Source organism: Mirounga leonina, unplaced genomic scaffold (assembly GCF_011800145.1).
Source record: "Mirounga leonina isolate KUSES-001 unplaced genomic scaffold, KU_Mleo_1.0 Mir_180, whole genome shotgun sequence".
NCBI lineage: Eukaryota > Metazoa > Chordata > Mammalia > Carnivora > Phocidae > Mirounga > Mirounga leonina.
Window position 1 is genome coordinate 25,927,347 of NW_023270469.1, and position 21,895 is coordinate 25,949,241.

The 21,895-nt window shown below is 38.3% G+C and overlaps 1 protein-coding gene and 2 non-coding genes across 8 annotated transcripts in view; all 3 read left to right on the plus strand.

Moving 5' to 3' along the window:
- CNOT1 (CCR4-NOT transcription complex subunit 1) overlaps positions 1-21,895 on the plus strand; it is a 108,169-nt gene that overhangs the window by 62,601 nt on the left and 23,673 nt on the right. For 2 of the 6 annotated variants that reach the window (XM_035025071.1, XM_035025074.1), the window contains exons 17-30: positions 5,870-6,020; positions 7,219-7,420; positions 8,865-8,996; positions 10,146-10,270; positions 11,176-11,462; positions 12,975-13,053; positions 16,140-16,370; positions 16,679-16,819; positions 17,729-17,908; positions 19,410-19,526; positions 19,828-19,938; positions 20,265-20,342; positions 20,522-20,699; positions 21,511-21,641. In XM_035025071.1, coding sequence (XP_034880962.1) covers positions 5,870-6,020; positions 7,219-7,420; positions 8,865-8,996; positions 10,146-10,270; positions 11,176-11,462; positions 12,975-13,053; positions 16,140-16,370; positions 16,679-16,819; positions 17,729-17,908; positions 19,410-19,526; positions 19,828-19,938; positions 20,265-20,342; positions 20,522-20,699; positions 21,511-21,641 — 2,143 coding nt within the window. Of the gene's footprint in view, positions 1-5,869; positions 6,021-7,218; positions 7,421-8,864; positions 9,012-10,145; positions 10,271-11,175; positions 11,463-12,974; positions 13,054-16,139; positions 16,371-16,678; positions 16,820-17,728; positions 17,909-19,409; positions 19,527-19,827; positions 19,939-20,264; positions 20,343-20,521; positions 20,700-21,510; positions 21,642-21,895 lie in introns of all 6 variants that reach the window. The other 4 variants (XM_035025069.1, XM_035025072.1, XM_035025070.1 and 1 more) reach the window with 2 other exon arrangements.
- On the plus strand, positions 6,325-6,460 carry LOC118023915. The gene has a single exon (XR_004682937.1). It is a non-coding gene; the product is annotated as a small nucleolar RNA SNORA50 (small nucleolar RNA).
- Positions 18,540-18,677, plus strand: LOC118023914. The gene has a single exon (XR_004682936.1). It is a non-coding gene; the product is annotated as a small nucleolar RNA SNORA46 (small nucleolar RNA).

Genomic DNA, 21,895 nt, shown 5'->3' on the forward strand with positions numbered 1-21,895 from the left:
ATTTGGGGCTCGATCCCAGGACCCTGGGATCATGACCAGAGCCAAAGGCAGATGCTTAACTGGCTGAGTCACCCAGGCGCCCCAGTTATTACATTTTTCAACTTTAAAAGAAAATTCTTTTTTAAAAATTTTATTTACTTATTTAAGCAATTTCTATACCCATTGTAAGGCTCAAACCCATGACCCTGAGATCAAGAGTTGCACACTCTTCCAACTGAGCTAGCCAGATGCCCCAAGAAATAATAATTTCTATTGACATGCTCTATCTTGAGGAACATCTTTTTTTTTTTTTTTTTTTTAAGATTTATTTATTTCAGAGAGAGCGTGTGTGTTCAAGTTGGAGAAGGGGCAGAGGGATAGGGAGAGAGAATCCCGAGCAGATTCCGTGTTGAGCCCGATGTAGGGGTCAATCCCACAACCCGAGATAATGAATGACCTGAGCCGAAAGTAAGAGTCAGATGCCCAACTGACTGAGCCATCCAGGTCCCCCTCTCCCCGTGTAGCATTTTAATTTTTAAGCAATGTCTACACCCAACATGGGGCTAAAACTCAAAACCCAGCGATCAGGAGTTGTATGATCCACCAACTGAGCCAGCCAGCCGCCCCTTGAGGGGCATCTTTTTAAAGTTTTTCTTGTAGTTTTTTTTGTTTTTTTTGTTTTTTTTTAACATGCTTTACTTCAGTTTTTGGAATGTAGTTGATAGTAGCTGAATTAAAGTCTTTGTCTATGAAGTCCAGCATCTCTTTTTTTCAGGACAGTTTCTGTTGATACCATTTTATTGGTGTGTGCAGGCCATGCTTTATTGTGTTTTTTGTATGTCTTAAAATTTGTGGTTGAAAACTGGTAAGTTTAAATAATGTGGCAGTTCTTGAAATCAGATTCTCCCCCCCATCACCTGAATTTTTGTTGCTTTTTTTCTTTTGTTTAGAGACTTTGCAGAACTATTTCTGTAGTGTCTGTATTCTTTTTTGTCACGTTAGGCCACTGACATCTATGTTTGGGTAGCCTTGTGTTCAGCTAAGACTTGGGTAATTTTCTTAAATGCCAGGATTAGTAAGTTAACTCTTTATCCTGTGATTTTGTGTGCATATTGGGGCACATCTTAACACTAAGCCAGTCACTTGACAACTCCTTGTTAGCCTTCACTTCCTTCCTAGAGCCTGAACCTCAGCTTGAGGTGAGAGCTTGGTCCTTTTCAAGTCTTTTTTCGGAATACCGCAGATTCATGTATTGGCAGTGCTCTACACATGTCCGAGGACTTCTTTTTTTTTTTTAAGATTTTATTTATTTGCAAGAGAGACAATGAGAGAGAGCATGAGAGGGAGGAGGGTCAGAGGGAGAAGCAGACTCCCTGCTGAGCAGGGAGCCCGACGCGGGACTCAATCCCGGGACTCCAGGATCATGACCTGAGCCGAAGGCAGTCGCTTAACCAACTGAGCCACCCAGGTGCCCCGAGGACTTCTTGATTCCCCGGGAAAACTGAGAGTTCTCAGTTTCATCCATGGGAATTTTATTCCCCAAATGTTCCTTTTAAGATTTTTGGTTAACCTATTGTTTGCTCAAACTATTATCTTCACCTCAGGCAGCCAGAAAATTAAAACAATTACCTTTAAATGTATGTAACAAATACCTCATGAGGAAAAGGCTGTTTGTGGTTGGCTAGCTCTTAGGTCACATAGAGATAATCTTGCCATTGTGGTCTCACAGGGAACCTCTCTTGAAATAATGACAGCTCTCTGAGAATGAGGCTTTGAAGATGTCTCCAGTCAGTTCTGAGCCTTGTCCTGTGGCTGTCAGGCTGCTGATTTTCTCTATGATTGTGGGCTGTTAGTTTTCAAGGTTGCTGTCCAGCTGGAGAGGGTGCATGGGAGTAAAGCAAATGGAGATGCCAGAAAGCTTGCTTTTATTACCAAGATCCAGTGTTTCTGGAATAAAAACTCTGGATTGTTTAAAAACAAACAAACAAACTCTGGATTGTTATAAGTCTTTAGTCTTCAGAGTTCTGATATAGTTGATTCTGATAATTTTTGTCACTGTTCTAGTTGCTTTTATGGAGGAGAGAATATTTGGAGATCGTTTTACTCCACCATTTGCTTATGTACTGTGTATTTTTTTGTAAGTTCTGAAGCATAATAAACACCTGTGAGTCTGCTGTGTAGCTTAAACCATAACATTTTTGGAGCTAACTTTGTCTTCCTCTCCAGTCCTGTTTCTTAACCTTTCCCATGTAGATCTTGAATTTTATTTGGCTTTTCTGTGCTTTTTAAAAAATGTACACACATATATCCCTGTAACTGGGTATTCTCAACCAGGGAATATTTTGCTCCCTCAGAGTGAGTTGATACTGTTATTGACTGTTACAAGCAGAGAGAAATGTGCTATTGGCACCTAGCAAGTAAAGGCCAGGGTTGCTGTTAAACATTTTACAGTCCACAGTAGAGCCTCCCACAACAAAGAATTATCCAGTCCCTAGTGCTAATAGTGGAACAGTTGAGAAACCCTGCTCTGTAAGTTCTTAACGTTCTAAAATTTAAAGTTTATGAGTGTTGCCTTTCACATTTGTATATTGTAATCCACCTGGAATTAAATAATCTGGAATTAAATACTGGAAATTTAAGGGCATATTGAAATTGGATAAAATGTTTTGTGTTTATGTGTAAGGACGTAGTTTACCCAACTCTAGGTTCCAATTTCTTTCTTTCTTTCTTTCTTTTTTTTTTAGAGATTTTATTTATTTGACAGAGAGCAGGAGAGCACAAGCGGTGGGAGTGGCAGAGGGAGAGGGAGAGGGAGAAGCAGGCCCCCTGCCCAGCAGGGAGCCTGATATGGGGCTCGATCTCAGGATCCTGGGATCATGACCTGAGCCGAAGGCAGTCGCTTAACCAACTGAGCCACCCAGGCGCCCCTAGGTTCCAGTTTCTTTTGTTGATGTATTAGAAGAACCTATCTTCTTGAAGAATTTAATGAAATAATGCATGTAAAATGCCAAAGAAGGAAAGTTCTTCCAGTTAATAAATACAGAAATAATTATGATGGAGTTATAAACTTTAGTGGATGTTAAGTCGTGAGAGAATGTCTGAGGAGCAGGACAGTCACCTAATTTCAGACTCTCTCCCCACAAACTACTGTATAATAACAAAGGGGGAAAGTAGTAACATTTCAGTGGAGAAGCTTGGCATATGCCACGTTAATTTATTGATCAAAAGTGATCACCAGCTGTCTAAATCCTATGCCTCCTAATAAAACACACTGAAGGGGCATCTAGCTGGCTCAGTCAGAAGAGCATGTGACTCTTGTTCTTGGGGTGTTGTGGGCTTAAGCCCCACATTGGGTGTAGAGATTACTTAAAACAATAATAAAAATAAAAAATAAAATGCACTGATAAGAATATAATGTAACTTATGTAGTAGTCCTGCAACAAATGCATCTAAAATCTAAGGTATCAGACAAACTCAGATCAAAGGATATTGTATAAAATACCTATTTTAAGAAATCAAGTTCAAGGAAGACAAATAACAGCTGATGAATTTCTCCAGTTTAAAGAAGCTAAAGAGGTGACAACTCAGTGCAGTGGATTGGATCATGATGCAGGGAAAAAATACCAGTGAAGTACATTTTGTGGGTATAATTGATGTAATTTGAATATGGCCTATTTTATTTGTGTTAAACTTCCTGATATTTATTATTCTACATGGTTATATAAGAAAATGCCCTTGTTCTTAGGAAAAACATAGTGAAATATTTAGGGACAAAAGATAGCATCATCACGGATACTTTTTGGAGGAGAGTATAGAAAGAATGGCTCAACAAATTGGGACAAAATGTAACTAATGGGAGTTCCTAATATTCTGGCCTCTAAGTTTGAAATTGTAACATAAAGTTTTTTCACATAGTAAGGACTATTTTAATTAACCATAGTTTATCAGTCTAAGATAGCCACCGTTTAATATTTTAACATGTGAAATGAGTCATATCATTAGTGATATCTCAACAGTTATAATTAGCTGAGTTATTTCCTTTTTGTGTAGTACATAAAATAATGTGTCTTAGAATTGAAGGCATTTTGTATTCAGTGCAGCATAATGATGATTATTTACTAGTGGAAGCCATTAACCCAGGACATAGGTGTCTTTGGAATGGTTTCTTTTTAAATTAAAAGGGTTTTTTGTGGCTCTTACCTCACCTTGTTCTTCTTTGGTAACCATTTTCTTTTATATTTTGGGGTTATCTTTGCATTTAAAAAAAGTATTTGTATTTTTCCTCTTTACTGTAGAAAAGGGAGTATATTACATATGCTCTGTTGCAAAATGCTTTCATTTGATCATATATCCTAGAGTTCACTCCATAGAGTCAAAGAGCTTCCTTATTTCTTGTAATTGCTGCGTAGTACTTCATTGAATAGATGCTTATGCTTTAGAAAACCAGTTTCCTATTGGTGGACATTCTGATTATTTTTGCTATGTATCATAAATAGTGTTGCAGTAAATAAGTGTTTTGTATCCATCATCTTTGCCAGTATATATTTGGACCATTAGAAGTAGAGGTATTGGATTAAAGGGAAATGCATGTGTAATTTTGTTAGGTACTGGAAAATTTCCCTCCATAGGAAGTTTTCCATTCTGTATAACCACCAGCAGTGAAAATGTCTATTTCCCCATAGCCTTGCAAATGGAGTATTTTCTAATCTTAAAGATGAAAGTGGTATGTCCACTTTTTTAATTGCAAGTTTTAATTGCAGGGGAGTAGGTACGGTATTTTGAACCTAGATACATAGAGGCTAGGGAGAGCTAGTCATGTCTTTTCTATTTGAAATGTCTTTGGTTGCATCATCTTTTGGAAATTAAATTTTAATTCTTGTTACTAAGGTAAATAAGTAGACTCACACTTTTAGTGCTTGACATCTCCCTCTTTTCCATGATCTGTTAATATTTTTCTTCCTTTAATGGATGAAAAAAACAACTCATTGTTCATTTAAAGTCGTAATCTATATTGGAGCCACTGTGTCTTTTTTATTGGCACAGGCAAGAATTTTGTAGACTGTGCTGTAGTGATTTAATGTACAGTTTTATCTTTTTTTTCCACACGTGAAATAATCATCTTCTCTGAGTGACTACTTTTACTTCTTGATGCCCATAGTAAGATTTCTGAATTTAGGAGGAAAGATTTAAGATGGTATGAAGTTTGTGTAGAGTTTAGGAGTGCCGTTTCTACAGTTTTAGGAGGCAGTAACACCTTAAGATAGGAAGGTGGGTGTTTCATTAAATAAACATTTATCCTACTTGACGTTGTAGAAGTCAATTCTTTAAGTGCTTGTCAAGTGTAGTGACTACATGTGTATGGTATTTTTTACTGATACTTAAATAAATGTTTTGTCTTTTTGAGAAGCTAGTATTAAGTTTTCTTATCTGTTTGATATGTCTAGGTTTGGGCATAATTTTTGACCAAGTGGTTGAGGCTATGTAATGTTTCTTGGAGTGTTATAAAATATATTTGTTGTACCATACACAAGGTTTAGTTTCAGGGGTATAAATTAGGTATCTCCAAAAGAGAGCCAGTGCTCAGAAAATCCTCCTGTTTAGTGATGGATGCAAAGACATGGGGTATGCTGGAAATTTAGCCATATGTTCTAGCAGGTTTTTTTTATTAGAAAAGCAGGTTTGGGGGTGCCTGGATGGCTCAGTTGGTTAAGCATCTGACTCTTGATCTCAGCTCAGGTCTTGATCTCAGGGTTGTGAGTTCAAGCCCCACATTGGGCTCCACGTTGGGCATGGAGCCTACTTAAAAAACCAGAAAAAGAAAATAAGGTTTGTTTCTTTAGGTGTTCTGAGTAACAGCAAGTGATATTTTTCATTTTTCTTCTGTCTTTAGGAGTGTTTCTCAGGAGTTATCAGAAACCATCCTCACCATGGTAGCCAATTGCAGTAATGTTATGAACAAGGCCAGACAGCCACCACCTGGAGTTATGCCAAAAGGACGCCCTCCTAGTGCTAGCAGCTTAGATGCCATTTCTCCTGTTCAGGTAAAATAATACTACAACTGGTACATCTGTGTTTGTTCATAGACTTGGAATAGAATAAACTTCTACATCATTAGTAATCTCTCAAAGGAAAATTTATCTAAATATATCACCTTATAGATAACCTGCATGTCTAGCAACCACTACTACATTTTAAAGGAGATCCATAAATAGGCATTATAGTTGAGGATAGACTTTAATCATTAAATAGAACGTGACTCTGAGAGGAAAGATACAAAACAACTTATTTAGGTAAATGATAAGGGCTTCTTTTTAAAATAAGAGTAACTTAGACTTGAGACAAAATAAGCACTGCCTTTGAACCTGATGTGTCTTGTTTGTAGCTTCACGGGCCAAGCAACAGTGCTAGAGCATAAGGACTTGTTATAACTGGGGCTCTTCAGCTCTCAACTGAACTGCTCTTTTAAAAACAAGGTACATTTAAGTTACTCCCTGACACCAACCACCCCCCTTCTCTCTGGGAGCAACATATTCTGCTTCTGTTTTCATCTGCATTGATTGGCAGATTGGGGTTTAAGAGAAGAATGTTTAGTGATTCTTCAGGGGCCACTTCATAAAAAAGGCATTTTGTGTACCATTTTCTGTGTCTTGAAGGTCTGAAATAATGCCACAAACTAAGAAGCTTGAAAGTGCAGTTATTAGATACTTTAAAAGATCTTTTGGTGAATAGCCTACCTTGTTTTTTTGTTTTAAATTAGAGCTGATCTCCTCCAGCCGTCAAGATCTTCACATTTTGAGTAGATTTGTTTTGACTGGAAGATTTATTTCTAATTGCTAAGCTTTTGTGTTGAAAGCTAAATAACGTAGTTTGAGAGATTCTTTATGTTGTAAAGGGGCTTATTGGAAATTTTGAAGACCTAATTTAACAACTGTCCTGTGTCACTACTAAGTGCTTAGTGCTATGGTTGCAGGGCGATTCACCTTAAATGTTATTCTTGAAGTTTTGTATCCCTCATATTATGGCTCTGGTACTTTGGCGGAGGCTAACTCTTGAAACCTACTCCGAGAATAGTGAGGAAAATGAGTGGCACAGTTGATTTGAGAATTTAGGTATCATCGTGATTGCTCGGGGTTTTGCAGTTTATTAAGCATATGAAAAGCTAAAGATTTCTTTACCTGTGTCATATGTCTGTATGTTCTTGAAGTATGTTTAATACATCTTTATAATGTTTTTCTTTAGATTGACCCTCTTGCTGGAATGGCATCTCTTAGTATAGGTGGTTCAGCTGCCCCTCACACCCAGAGTATGCAGGGTTTTCCTCCAAATTTGGGTTCTGCATTCAGTACCCCTCAGTCACCAGCAAAAGCATTTCCACCCCTTTCAACCCCAAATCAGACAACTGCATTCAGTGGTATTGGAGGACTTTCATCACAGCTTCCAGGTAAGGGGGGGCAGTGGTGGATGAGAGTGCAGATTATTTGTAAATCTCATTGTGCTATAGTGTGGGGTAAGGTTTTTGGAGTCACTGTGATAATGAAAGCTGTTTAAATTGTAAAGTTGTTTCAATCTTCAAAGCTGGGAGGAGAAAACTGTACTGTTATAATATTAATTGATTCAGGTTATAAGGATTCCGTATTATCAAATGATCGTATAAACAGTAACAAGTGTGTTAATCACATTCTGAAAGATGGAGGTTTAGATAAAGAATTCACAACTTTATGAATCATTCAGTAAATAATAAAGGTAGAAAATATTTCACATATCAGATTCAGTATATGTTCTGCTTCATTGCACCTCATCTACCTTGAAAATGATAGTAAATCCCTAAAACTTTTTTAGTTATTTCAAATATTTTGGCTTTGAACTTTATATTGAAGTAAAGGTTACATTATTTCCCCTCTCCTGTACCCATTTGTTTCTCCTAAGCTATCAGCATCTTTTATCTTCAGGGTGTAAGTTTTAGTGTACAAAAATTAAGGACTGAAAGTGTAATGTAACCTAATTAACAGTGCTGCTATACGGTTCTAGCCCTGATTGTTGGTTTATTTAAGTCAAAATTAACTTCCTTTATAAGGCCTTCTTAGCAGAGTTCTTTTATAAATTCTGTTTGCTCGAGTTGAGAGGAATAAGCAAGTCCTGGCTCATTGCCAACTGGAAGATAGTATGAAATTCTTCAGTTTTTAATCAGCGATAAAAGCAAACCAATTCCAGGGTGCCTGGGAGGCTCAGTCAAGCGAGTATGTCACCCTGCATTGGGCTTCCTGCTTAGCGGGAAGCATGCTTCTCCCTCCCCCACTCCCCCTGCTTGTGTTCCCTCTCACTGTGTCACTCTATGTCAAATAAATAAAATCTTAAAAAAAAAAAAAAAAGGCAAACCAGTTCCTCTTATTTTGACTACCTTATATATCATATCACCTATGAGAATGTAAAATGTTAAAGATTTGCATATTAATTTTATTAAGAATATAAATACATGAATAATTCTAAATGCTGAAGACATTTTGGTGTTGTCCATTTTTTTAAAATAAGATTTTTTACTTACTTGAGAGAGTGAGCATGCATGCATGCACAAGCAGGGGTGGGGGCAGTGGGAGAGGGAGAAGCAGACTCCCCGCTGAGCAGGGAGCCTGACACAGGGCGCGATCCCAGGACCCCATGACCTGAGCCGAAGGCAGGCATTTAACCAACTGAGCCACCCCGGCACCCCACGTTGTCCATTTTTATCTACTTTTATTAGTTTAGATTCTCTATAAAATTAAATAGATATTGTTGTAAGGGAATTGACAAAGACACTGTCTTTTTAAATAAGAACCTATATCTTTGATGTAAGTAAAGTCAAGAATATGAGTAATGATAAGACTTCTGGCTGCCTGCCTTCTTTCTAGTAGGTGGTCTTGGCACAGGCAGCCTGACTGGTATAGGAACTGGGGCTCTTGGACTCCCTGCAGTGAATAACGATCCTTTTGTACAGAGGAAACTGGGCACCTCTGGACTGAACCAGCCTACATTCCAGCAGAGTAAGATGAAACCTTGTAAGTGGTAGTGTTGTCTGTGATTGTGAAGTGTGACTGATGCACATAAAGCTTTTTAGATTTCCGGTTTGTTGCCCTAGAGTTATGTGGACAAAAACATTGACCTCATACATTGTTAGTAGGGCCATATGTTGATGTGCCTCCTAGGTCAGTGGGTATTTATTCACAAACTTGAGTCCTGAAAAAAAAAATTGAGTTATCACTTCACCATTGATCTGGATTGTTAGAACAGTCTGATGGTTAATAAGAGGTAGCATCTTTTAGGGGCATTACTCTAAAAATAAGAAATATAGTAAAAAGAAGAGACTTTTGGCAGTTTAAATGTATGTATATAAATCTTAGAGTTATCCTAAAAATGTGTTGGTGGTGGTTTTTTTTTTTTTTTTTAAACAATTCAGGAGCGGCCATGAGAATTTCAAACTTCTGTTCAGCCTGACAGTTTATAATGCAATTTATTTTAAGGTTAAAGCTTTATGATATATATAGCCTTATATGTAATAAATATCACCATATAACATATCTGATGTAACTTGGACAACAGTTTTTAAAATTTCACCTCATTAGTAAGTTAATTCTCAAAGTCAGAAGTCCTCTTTGTAAATACATAGGTATTGTTTACTTATAAATACCCTTGTTGTTGAGACCAAATATGCATTATACAGGATTTGAAAGTATACCAGTTCACTTGAAAATGTTAGTGTGAAAGGCTTGTCTGAATGTTACGTTTTGTAGCATGCTTTGTGTTTATATCAGTGTGTTATGCACATGCATTGATAATTCTTATATGTTAGATGTCATTTTTATTATAAAATAGTAAAGACTTGTTAACATCAAGGGAGGTCGTGTTAAGGATAAGTGCATTGTGAATTTGAATGTAGTGTACTTTGATGGTTTGATAAAGCTTGATGAAGAAAATACTAAGGTAGAACTATAGTTGTAAGGCAATTTTGTTAAAATCTTCTTTACCTAAAATACTTGAATATTGATCTTTGGCCACTTAATAATTTCTTCATTTTCTTTTTTTTTTTTCCGTTGAAATTAAAAGGGTATTTTTCTTTTTGGCTCTCTGTGTGTTTAATGGGTAATTGGGGAAAGAGCTTAAATGCCCACTGGTTGCCTTTCTGTTTCTAACAGCGGACTTGTCTCAGGTGTGGCCAGAGGCAAATCAGCACTTTAGTAAAGAAATAGATGATGAAGCAAACAGCTATTTTCAGAGAATATATAATCACCCACCACATCCAACTATGTCTGTTGATGAGGTAAGTGTCTAAGATGTTCTAATACTTTATGGTTTACATAAATCTTTTTTTTTTGGGGGGGGCGCCTGGGTGGCTCAGTTGGTTAAGCAACTGCCTTCGGCTCGGGTCATGACCCTGGAGTCCCGGGATCGAGTCCCACATCGGGCTCCCTGCTCAGCGGGGGCCCTGCTCAGCGGGGAGTCTGCTTCTCCCTCTGACCCTCCTCCCTTTCATGCTCTCTGTCTCTCATTCTCTCTGTCTCAAATAAATAAATAAAATCTTTAAAGAAAAGATTACCTTTTTTAATTTATCTTTTAAATAAAAAGATTTTTTTTTTTTTAAGATTTTATTTATTTATTTGACAGAGACAGAGACAGTGAGAGCAGGAACACAAGCAGGGGGAGTGGGAGAGGGAGAAGCAGGCTTCCCGCTGAGCAGGGAGCCTGATGTGGGACTCGATCCCAGGACTCTGGGATCATGACCTGAGCCGAAGGCAGCCGCTTAACGACTGAGCCACCCAGGCGCCCTGGTTTACATAAATCTTAAATCTCCTTTCAAAGTTTTTAGAAATTCAGCTCAGAGTGTTCTGGTATGTGTATGTATACCCTTTGAAATCTTAACATTCGTCTCAGGCTCAGTGTATTGTTAAATATTTTGTTTAACAATTCTTTTTTTAAAGATTGTATTTTTTTTTAAGTATATCTGTTCTTTTTAGTAATATCTACACCCAATGTGGAGCTCGAATGCATGACCCCAAGATTAAGGGATACATGCTCTTCCAACTGAGCCAGCCAGCCTCCCCCCACCTTAAAGATTTTATTTTACTTTTTAAAGTATATTCTTTTTAACAATTCTTTGAAGAATATTTAAGGAATGCTTTTCATAATAGTTTTCTTTATGCGTGTTTTGTTTTTGTCTTTTTCTAGGTATTAGAAATGTTACAGAGATTTAAAGATTCTACCATAAAGAGGGAACGAGAAGTCTTTAACTGTATGCTGAGGAACTTGTTTGAAGAGTATCGGTTTTTCCCCCAGTACCCTGATAAAGAGTTACATATAACAGCCTGCCTGTTTGGTGGGATAATTGAAAAAGGACTGGTCACTTACATGGCACTAGGTCTGGCCCTGCGATATGTTCTTGAAGCCTTACGCAAGCCTTTTGGTTCCAAAATGTATTATTTTGGGATTGCTGCACTAGATAGATTTAAAAATAGGTGAGTGAATAGGTTTCCTATGAAGCAGTTACCTCTTTTTTTTAAAGATTTATTTATTTTAGAGAAAGAGTGGGCGCACAAGAGCAGGAGGGGCAGAGGGAGAGGGAGAGAGAGAATCTCAAGCCGACTCCACACTAAACACAGAGCCTGACGCGGGGCTTGATCTCAGCAGCTCGAGATCATGACCTGAGCCGAAACCAAGAGTCAGATGCTTAACCATCTGTGCCACCCAGGTGCCCCTGAAGCATCTCTTTTTTATATAAGAAGATATTAACTATCATTTATCAACTAGTTCTTGCCATGCCCCATCATATGTATCTTAACAACTGTGTGAAGTAGAAGAGGAGGAAGTGAAAACATTTCATTACAATTACCAAATAAGTGGTAGAAAAGTATAGACTGAAATACAGTGTTTTTTTTTTTGTTTTTTTTTTAAAGATTTTATCTATTTATTCATGAGAGACAGAGAGAGAGAAGCAGAGGGAGAAGCAGGCTTCCCGCGGTACAGGGAGCCCGATGCGGGACTCGATCCCAGGACCCTGGGATCACGACCTGAGCTGAAGGCAGACGCTTAACCATCTGAGCCACCCAGGCGCCCTGAAATATAGTGTTTTTGTTGTTGTTTATTGAAGTATACTTTAAATACAGTGAAAGGCATCATTTTAGATTATAGTTCTTTGAATTTTGGCAAAATTTGCACAGTTGTATAACCACCACTATCACACTCAAGATACTGAACATTTCTGTTACTCCCAAGCAGTTCTCTTGTTTCTCTCCCTTTGTAGTTCTTTGACGTTCTTTGACCCCTGGCAATCCTTGATCTGATTTCTCTCCACTTTTTCTACTGCTCATACACAGTATTTATGAGTCTGACTTTTTGCAATTAGCCTGATGCTTTTTTTTTTTTTTAAAGATTCATTTATTTAACAGGGAGAGAGAGAGAGAGAGCAAGAGAGGGAACACAAGCAGGGGGAGTGGGAGAGGGAGAAGCATGCTTCCCGCTGAGCAGGGAGCCCAATGCGGGGCTTGATCCCAGAATCCTGGGATCATGACCTGAGCTGAAGGCAGATGCTTATCGACTGAGCCACCCAGGTGCCCCTAGCCTGATGCTTTTGAAATTAATCTGTATTACTGTATGTTTCAGTAGTTGTTTCTTTTTATTGCTGAGTAGTTTTCCATTGTATGGATTAACTATGAATTGTTTTTCCATTTACCTGTTAATGAACATTTGAAATTGTTTCCAGATAGCAATTTTAGTGGCTCACTGTAATCAAATTTTAACTGAAATAGGACCTTTAAAAAACAGAAGATACTATTTTCTGATGTAAAAAGAAGTTTATAGATACTTCTCTCCCCTACTTCTGTGCTCTTTGGCATTCTCTTCAAGTAAGGTGTTTCCTAGGTAGAATGGGGGAAATGGCTTAGACTAGCATTTGGAAGAAAATTTGTTAATTGTGGTGCTTTGTTCTTACATGAGGTGATGTATGAATGAATGAGTGTTTCTGTTGGCAGATTGAAGGACTATCCCCAGTATTGTCAGCACTTGGCTTCTATCAGTCACTTTATGCAATTTCCACATCATTTACAGGAGGTAAGTGTCTTTAATACCTAAAATCTGTCTAGTGGTGGGAGAGCTTATTTTAATTTGATTTTGGATTTGCTGGGACTGGCATTAAGATTTCTTAATGATTGGTGTTATATAGGCATACATACTATTTGTTGCTAATTTGCAGCTTAATAATAGGTCATGAAAAAATCGTTCCTGGATTATCTTTTCTAAGCAGTGTTTTTGCTTCATTTAATGAAAGGCTTTTATCAGTTATTTTAGCCTGATAACTGCTGTTGAAGTATAGACATTTTCTGCTGTTACTAAGAATTCTTGCATGGGATGCCTGGGTTGCTCAGTCAGTTAAGCATTGGATTCTTGGTTTCAGCTCACATCATTATCTCAGGATTGAGCTCTGTGCTCATTGTGGAGTCTCCTTTGGATTCTTTTTCCCTCCCCCTCTGCCTCTCGCCACTCGTGCGCGCTCTCTCAAATAAGTAAAATCTTAATTAAAAAAAAAAAAAAAAAGAGGGGCGCCTGGGTGGCTTAGTTGTTAGGCGTCTGCCTTCGGCTCAGGTCATGATCCCAGGGTCCTGGGATCAAACCCGCATCGGGCTCCCTGCTCGGCGGGAAGCTTGCTTCTCCCTCTCCCACTCCCCCTGCTTGTGTTCCCTCTCTCGCTGTGTCTCTGTCAAATAAATAAAATCTTAAAAAAAAAAAAAAATTCCTGCCTAATTTGTGAGTTCAAGCTCCATGTTGGGTGTAGATTACTTAAAAAAATTGTCTTCTTACCACCTGCTTAGATTCCTTTGATGTACTTGTTAAAAAGGAGGCAGTCCCTGAGGAAATGGACTTAGATATTGTACATTTTCTTAAAGATTTTTTTTTATTTATGAGTGAGAGTGAGCACACATGTGCGTGCGGTCGGGTGAGAAGCAGAAGGAGAGGGACAAGCAGACTCTACATTGGGCATGGAGCCTGATGTGGGGCCCATCCCACGACCCTGAGATCATGACCTGAACCGAAATCAAGAGTCAGATGCTCAGCCAGCTGAGCCACCTAGGTGCCCCTAGATACTAATAATGTTTTAAGCCATTTTACATGATTGTTCTTGAAATTTGTAAACTGTTGTTTTCGTGATTGATTTTAGATTAATTGGTTAACATTCATACCTTTGTCTTGCCTTTGGTCCAAATCTGCTTATAGAGAACAAGAAAATTAATCTTTATTTTTCTTTAAGATTTTATTTATTTGACAGAGAGAGACAGCAAGAGAGGGAACACAAGCAGGGGGAGTGGGAGAGGAGGGAGAAGCAGGCTTCCTGCCGAGCAGGGAGCCCGATGGCGCTTGATCCCAGGACCCTGGGATCATGACCTGAGCTGAAGGCAGATGGTTAACGACTGAGCCACGCAAGCGCCCCGAAAATTAATCTTTATTAACTTTATTTTACATAAAGCAGAAAAATGGCTTTATAACATCCTATTTAAACAAATCAGAAAGATCAGAATACAAATCTACTTTTTGATTAGAATTTAGTCCAGTGTTTTCAGCTCATCCGGCTGGGGTTGTTTGTAGGAGGGAGGGTTTTTGTGATGGGTTAACCTACAAGACCTATGGAGGGGAGCCATGGGTGTTAACTCATTCACGTGAGGGGGTTGGGGGAATATGCCAATATTGTAGTACTGTACAGGAATGCAGAGTTTTGTAAGGCTAAGATGAGAAATATGTTTGGAATTCAGAGCTGGGAATATAGACCTTGGAAGCGTGGAGACCAAGAGAGGTAGCATGGAAATGATCACACAAAACAGTGGTCCCCAGTATCTCCTATAATAAGATAGCTACAGGGTGAGAGAGAGATTATATGTATTTCTATACTTAGTCAATTTAAAGTGCTATTCTTTATTCAGAGATTGTCTTTCCTACTTGAAAATGCCCTTTATTTTTTGAAGATTGATTTATTTAATTGAAAGCAAGGGGGTGGGCCAGAGGAGAGAGAGTCTTAAGCAGACTCCCTGCTGAAAGTGGAGCCCAACACCTCGCTTGATTTCAGGACCATGAGATCATGACCTGAGCCAAAACCAAAAGTCGGATGCTTAACTGTGCCATCCAGGAACCTCGAGAATGTCCTTTTTTGAATAAAGTTATATATCTAGATATTAGTTCGTTGTTGTTGTTTAGAGTGGGGGAGGGGCAGAGGGAGAGATCATCTTAAGCAGGCTCTTCTCCTAGTGCAGGGCCTGATTTGGGGCTCGATCTCACAACCCTGAGATCATACATGAGCTGAAATCAAGAGTTGGATGCTTAACTGAGCCACCTTGGTGCCGCTAAGTGGTGGTTTTTGTTTTGTTTGGGCATGGGCTACTGGAAATAGGATCAGGAACCCTATATCAGTTTTCTAATTTGTGTATGGAAAGGAGGTTGAGTGGTATGTGAAATGGAAAAGAAGTCTCCCTTCCTGCTTATTTGCCTCTAACTGGCTTGGCTTTCTACAGTTTTGTAGATAGTTTCTTTGTTTTGTAGTAATAGTTGTATTTTCTAGTCCTTAGGTTTCTCATCAGCATCCAGTAAAAGAGATCAATCTAGTATAGAAATTTAAAGATTTTATTTATTTATTTGACAGAGAGATAGACAGAAGAGCACAAGCAGAGGGAGTGGCAGAGGGAGAGGGAGAAGCAGGCCCTGCACTGAGCAGGGAACCCGATGCGGTACTCGATCCCAGGACCCTGAGATCATGACCTGAGCTGAAGGCAGACGCTTAACCATCTGAGCCACCCAGGCACCCCTAGTATAGAAATTTAAAAATGTTCAAGTTTACATGTATTAAGGGATTTATGGAAGTATATATATGCAGGCATTGGTGGTGGCTGTTTTGAAAAGTTGTTTTGCTAGACTAGTTCCCTTGTAAATGTTTTAAGACATACTGTTTTACCTTCTAAAGAGCTCATGGTATTTACTTAATGTATATTATATATAGGAATATGGACCAGAATGGGGCAAGGAGTAAGGGATATAAATGAGCCAGAGGAGTGTTCTGTGAGGATTTCTCCCCTCTCAGAAGTGAAGAGGAGTGTAATTCAGAATTTTCAATTTTTGTTAAACCTTTTAATGTTTTTCCCTCTCCCTACCCCTAGTATATTGAATATGGACAACAATCTAGAGATCCTCCTGTGAAAATGCAGGGTTCTATCACAACCCCTGGAAGTATTGCACTGGCTCAGGCCCAGGCTCAGGCCCAGGTTCCAGCAAAAGCTCCCCTTGCTGGTCAGGTTAGCACGATGGTAACCACCTCAACAACCACCACTGTTGCTAAAACGGTTACAGTCACCAGGCCAACAGGAGTCAGCTTTAAGAAAGATGTGCCAGTAAGTAGATCTTTTTTCTTTTCTTGGGTCTGTTATGTTATAATGTCTCCAGTAGTGAGCGTGTATTTTAATTTTATTATAAATAACACATGCCTACTGAAAATATAAAGACCAGCATTTCTCCCTTTGTATCTCCCCTCCCCAGATTTCCCAGATACAGGCACTATTAATAGTTCAATACATATTCTTGCCAACACTTACAGTGTACAGCCGTATATACCATGTGTATGTTTTTTACTGAAGGAATCAGTATACATTTTTCCCTGGGGCATTTCAATTTATGGGTTTTTTTTTTTTTTTTTTTAAAGCCTTCTATTAATACTACAAATATAGACACGTTGCTTGTGGCCACAGATCAAACTGAGAGAATTGTAGAGCCCCCAGAAAATATCCAAGAGAAAATTGCTTTTATCTTCAACAATCTCTCACAGTCGAATATGACCCAAAAGGTAAGCATGATGTAATAGTTTATATATCATTATGAATGCTGTCTATTTTTATCCCTAATGGGCTGGGGGATTTATATTTGATGTTCTGCACCCTCTGTAATACTTTACGTAAAGGCCGAAGTAATAGAATCGAAACAAAGGGAATGAGGATATATAACTAGTGGCTGTGGTTTTTGTAGACATTAAGTAGCACTAGTTTTGCAGCGAGTTTTATAGGCTTTTGAAGTAAACTTCATGGTCTCATCATGGTGGAAGGTTTCGTTTGTACCTTGTTGCAAGTCGTGTCCTTCCAGAGACCATTCAGAGCTTTTATTAGGTGTCTAATAACTGAGGTAGACCTTGTGCAAACCATAAGAAATGACCATTGCCTTTTAAGATTATATGTAAGGCATTGGAAATGCCTATGTTAGCCAGTAAAATTAGCCTGAACAAATAATTTTTGAGATATTACGCATACACCATCTTTCAAAATCCCACCAGAACTGATTGGGGTGGGTGGGTGGGGAATAAGCCTTTCGTGTCCTTTTGGAAGAGAAGTTTTCTCGAGTTGGAAATTTAGGAAAACATTGTTCTGGTGTTAGGTCTCTTAGTGGCAGGTTGTACATTGGAGAGTTGGGGAAGATGAGGGTAAGGGACTTCATGTTTTATAATTTTAAAGCTGAAACTGACTATAGATGTTTTAGTCCTAATCACCCACAGTTTAAGAGATGACTGACTATACTAACATGGGATTGAATATACTGTACTTCATAGCATGTGTCGGATGTGGGGGGAGATGAAGCATGGTGCTTTAGCATCTAATTTTGCAAGGAGCCACATGCTGTAGTAGTATTCACGGAAAAAAACCCCACAAAACTATATTTTATCATCTTTTAATTGTGTACTTCCTATGTCATATTTGTTGGCTAGGTTGAAGAACTAAAGGAAACTGTGAAGGAAGAATTTATGCCTTGGGTTTCACAATACCTGGTTATGAAGAGAGTCAGTATTGAGCCAAACTTTCACAGCCTCTATTCAAACTTCCTTGACACGCTGAAGAACCCTGAATTTAATAAGATGGTTCTGAATGAGACCTACAGAAACATCAAAGTAAAATTTAGTTTTGTATTTCTTTTCATTACTGTTTTGAATTTGGAAATACTTGATTGTACAAGCAGAATTTTTGGGGAGGTGTTGGCTGTTTTTCTATATGTTGTCTATATTAGGTTACCTGTGAAAGTTGTTCTAGCGTTTGTTTCAAATTGGAGCTACATGTCATGAAGAATTTAGTTATATAGACTGTTTACTTTGAAAGTAACTACTATTCTGAATTTTTCATCATTCCATGCATGGTTTTAAATCTTTCTTTGTTCATGTCTCCTCTTTATATTTGTAATATGTTCTCAGCTCTAGTCCCTCAGGTTCTTTTTAATAGTCTTACAGAAATCAGTTGTATGTATATTTATTGCTAACGGATATTTAGATTGTTAATAACTTTTGCTATTACAGAGACACTGAGTCTTTGATGTCTTCTCAAGTTCCACATATCTCTGTACTCTAGCCTTATTTGTGGAATAGCTATTGTGAAGGATTCTCAGAAGTTCAGAGTTTTCCTAATGTGCTAACACTTGTTCCATAAAACTAGGTATTTTATTTCTCAGGAAGAGTAATGTTTCAAGAAAACCAGTATACAGTTGTAATCATTCTTTGATGAATAACTTGGGGCATTGGTTTGGGAACCAGCACTATATTTAAACCTGTGGATGGGAATTTTCCCCATTCTTGGTTACGCTGTAGTGCAAAAGAATTCCTGGCTCTTTCTGTTGCACAGCTGACCTCGTGCCATTCTGCTGTTGCTGAATAGAGTTTAGGAACATATGCACCGTTTTTTATCTGATGGCAGTGGTGATTACGCTATGAAAGTATGCACATATTCTGGAGCAAAATTTCGAGATTCTTTTAAACAAATTTAAATTACAACTTCATAGCCATAGATTTTAAGGGGTAACATGTTGCAGATGTATGTATGTATGTGCCCCAAAACATACTCAGGCGATGGTTATGTGCCCCTCAGGAAAGTAAGAACTAGAGAATTTATGAAATAGGTATTTTAGAAATTTTAAAAGAAGTGTATTAATGAAATAAATAGGTATTCTAGAAAATTTAAAAGAAGCATTTAAGCATTATTATTGTATTTCAGAAAGCTATTTTAGTTTTCTATAGAGATACATAGTGACCTGGATAATGCTAAAGACTGCAGTAGATACTGTGATATTGGTTACATTTCTCCATATGCTTATTGTCTTGAAGGACTCGGAAGCATAGCTTTAATCATCATTTGAATTGAATTTTGCTCTTCAAAACTAGATTTGCACTTTGGGTGTCTGCTTCAAACCTCGCTAAAATTTTCAGTTTTCAAATACTTTCCTGTAGGACTACACGTGACCCCTTAACCTTATGTAGTTACACTCTGATAATATGGAATAGATCTACTTTGGGGGCATGTTCTCGGAATTGAGGGCTCATTTTTAACGTAGGATAAGGTGGAATTCTCAAACATTGAGAACTTTTTTCTCATTTTCTATCTTTCTAAAATCCTATACCATTTCAGGTGCTCCTGACCTCTGATAAAGCTGCAGCAAATTTTTCAGATCGTTCTTTGCTGAAGAATTTGGGACATTGGCTAGGAATGATCACACTAGCTAAAAATAAACCCATCTTACACACTGTGAGTTCCAGGGGTTCATGTAAAACTTAGAATGTTCACACAGCATATTATGTCTAAAAATCTTGACTTTATTTGGGGTTATTTTAATGATGATTGGGTGTTTGTAAGCGTTTGGCCCATGTTTTGAATCTAACTGCATGCTCATGATTGTTTAGCAGTATAAACAAAAGCCAGTAAGGTCTGACTGTCATCCGTTTTTGTAAGGCAAGGGTCATATTATATTGATTCCTAATTTGGGAATGAGTTTTGTGAGGGGTTTGAAGTATATTCCCAGCTTTTAAAAATACTTTTCTTATTCTAGGACTTGGATGTAAAATCTTTGCTGCTAGAGGCTTATGTTAAAGGACAGCAAGAGTTGCTCTACGTAGTGCCCTTCGTTGCCAAAGTCTTAGAATCTAGCATTCGTAGTGTGGTGAGTAGATTATATTACTTTATCGATGGTTAATTTGTAAGAGTTAGTTTGTTTCAGCAAAAGGGCAAGAGATTATATCCTTAGTTCCTATGAACATAGAGCTAGTTCAGTCTTCCTCAGAGACACTTGGATTTCCAGTTTGAGAGGCTAAGGTAGCATGATTTTAAAGGATGGCTTTGGGTTTTGGTGTTTTCCTAAAATATGATATAGGTGGGAAACCCAAGGGTTTTGTTACGGCCACATAGGTATAAGTGCTTAACTGTTTTAAATAATACAAATTAAAGGGATGATTTGGGGACCACCTTAACATAATAGTTTTTCTTTAGGTTTTTAGGCCACCCAACCCGTGGACGATGGCAATTATGAATGTATTAGCAGAGCTACATCAGGAACATGACTTAAAGGTAAATTTGTTGCTTCTTTATCCTTTAGAACATTCTTTGCCTTCACATTATTAAAATTTACAGGAAAGGTAGAGTATATTTGGGGGAAGCACGGTAACATTTGGGTGAGAGTAGTATATATTGTGACTAAAGCTACATTTTTATTTTTAAAATTCTGTTCGAATATTTGAATTATGCAGTTGAACTTGAAGTTTGAGATTGAGGTCCTCTGTAAGAACCTTGCATTAGACATCAATGAGCTAAAACCTGGAAACCTCCTAAAGGATAAAGATCGCCTAAAGAACTTAGATGAGCAACTCTCTGCTCCAAAGAAAGATGTCAAGCAGCCAGAAGAACTCCCTCCCATCACAACCACAAGTAAGTGTGATAATGAGCCCTCTGCTTACCAGAATGTTTTCTTAAATGGTGCATCTTCATGCGTATATAGCAAGTTGTAATTTTCCACATAATGTGCTGAAATTTTGTATACTTTTTGGTGAGCCACCTAAATTATTAAGGAAAAGTTAGTAATATGTAGGCATCGTCTTGGGTATTAGAATTCCTGTGGCATTCTTAATTAAGCATCATTAATCATATCCCAGCTAAGCCAGGTTATCTTTTACATTGCGGTCTCAGAAGGAACTGCATGGCATGATGGTCTGTGTTATTTCTCAAATCTTGGGCTGGTCAGACTACCAGCCAGACCTGCCCAGGGAGTGAATTATTATACTTGCATTTTGTAGATTGGAAGTGTGGGGACTGTAGGAATGTTGAAGAAAAAGATTGGGGGCGTGTTAGAATAAACCAGCTTTCCATTTTCTCTCAGTCCTCAGGAGCTGAGAATCTCCAAGTGAAACCAGGGAACAGGCTAGACTGGAATTAGATCCCTGTAATAAAGAGTAGTCCAACAAGGCTTGGACTTACTAATGTAGCATGTCCTCACAGTTGATTTATTTGCTCTAGGGCACTGGCACTGACCTAGTTTGACACACTTTGTTCAAATCTCTATTAAAACACTAGAAATTTTCTTGTTGTATTTTAAGGTGGAAAAAATGTGGCCTGTGCCATTCTGAGTCCTCCAAGACTAATCTATTTAATTTAATGAAAGACCACTGATAGCCTGCTGATGTTGTGGTAAAATCAAACCGTGTGTTTTTTATTGGCTCTTACTTTCTCTCTCAACATTCAGCAACGTCTACCACACCAGCTACCAGTACCACTTGTACAGCCACGGTGCCACCACAGCCACAGTATAGCTACCACGACATCAACGTCTATTCCCTTGCAGGCCTGGCACCACACATTACCCTCAATCCAACGGTAGGTAAATACTGCCTCATCCCCCATTTCCTACTTTGTGACGAGATAAACTGGTCACCTTACGTTTCTTTTTCCCCTTTCTTCTGGATTCTTAGGTTCTAGGCCTTTGTGCAGAGAGCAGGAATTGGAAACTGCTGTGTAGTACAGCTTAGATTTTTTTCTACTCTAAAAATAGTTACTGTGGGCGCCTGGGTGGCTCAGTTGGTTGGGCGACTGCCTTCGGCTCAGGTCATGATTCTGGAGTCCCGGGATCG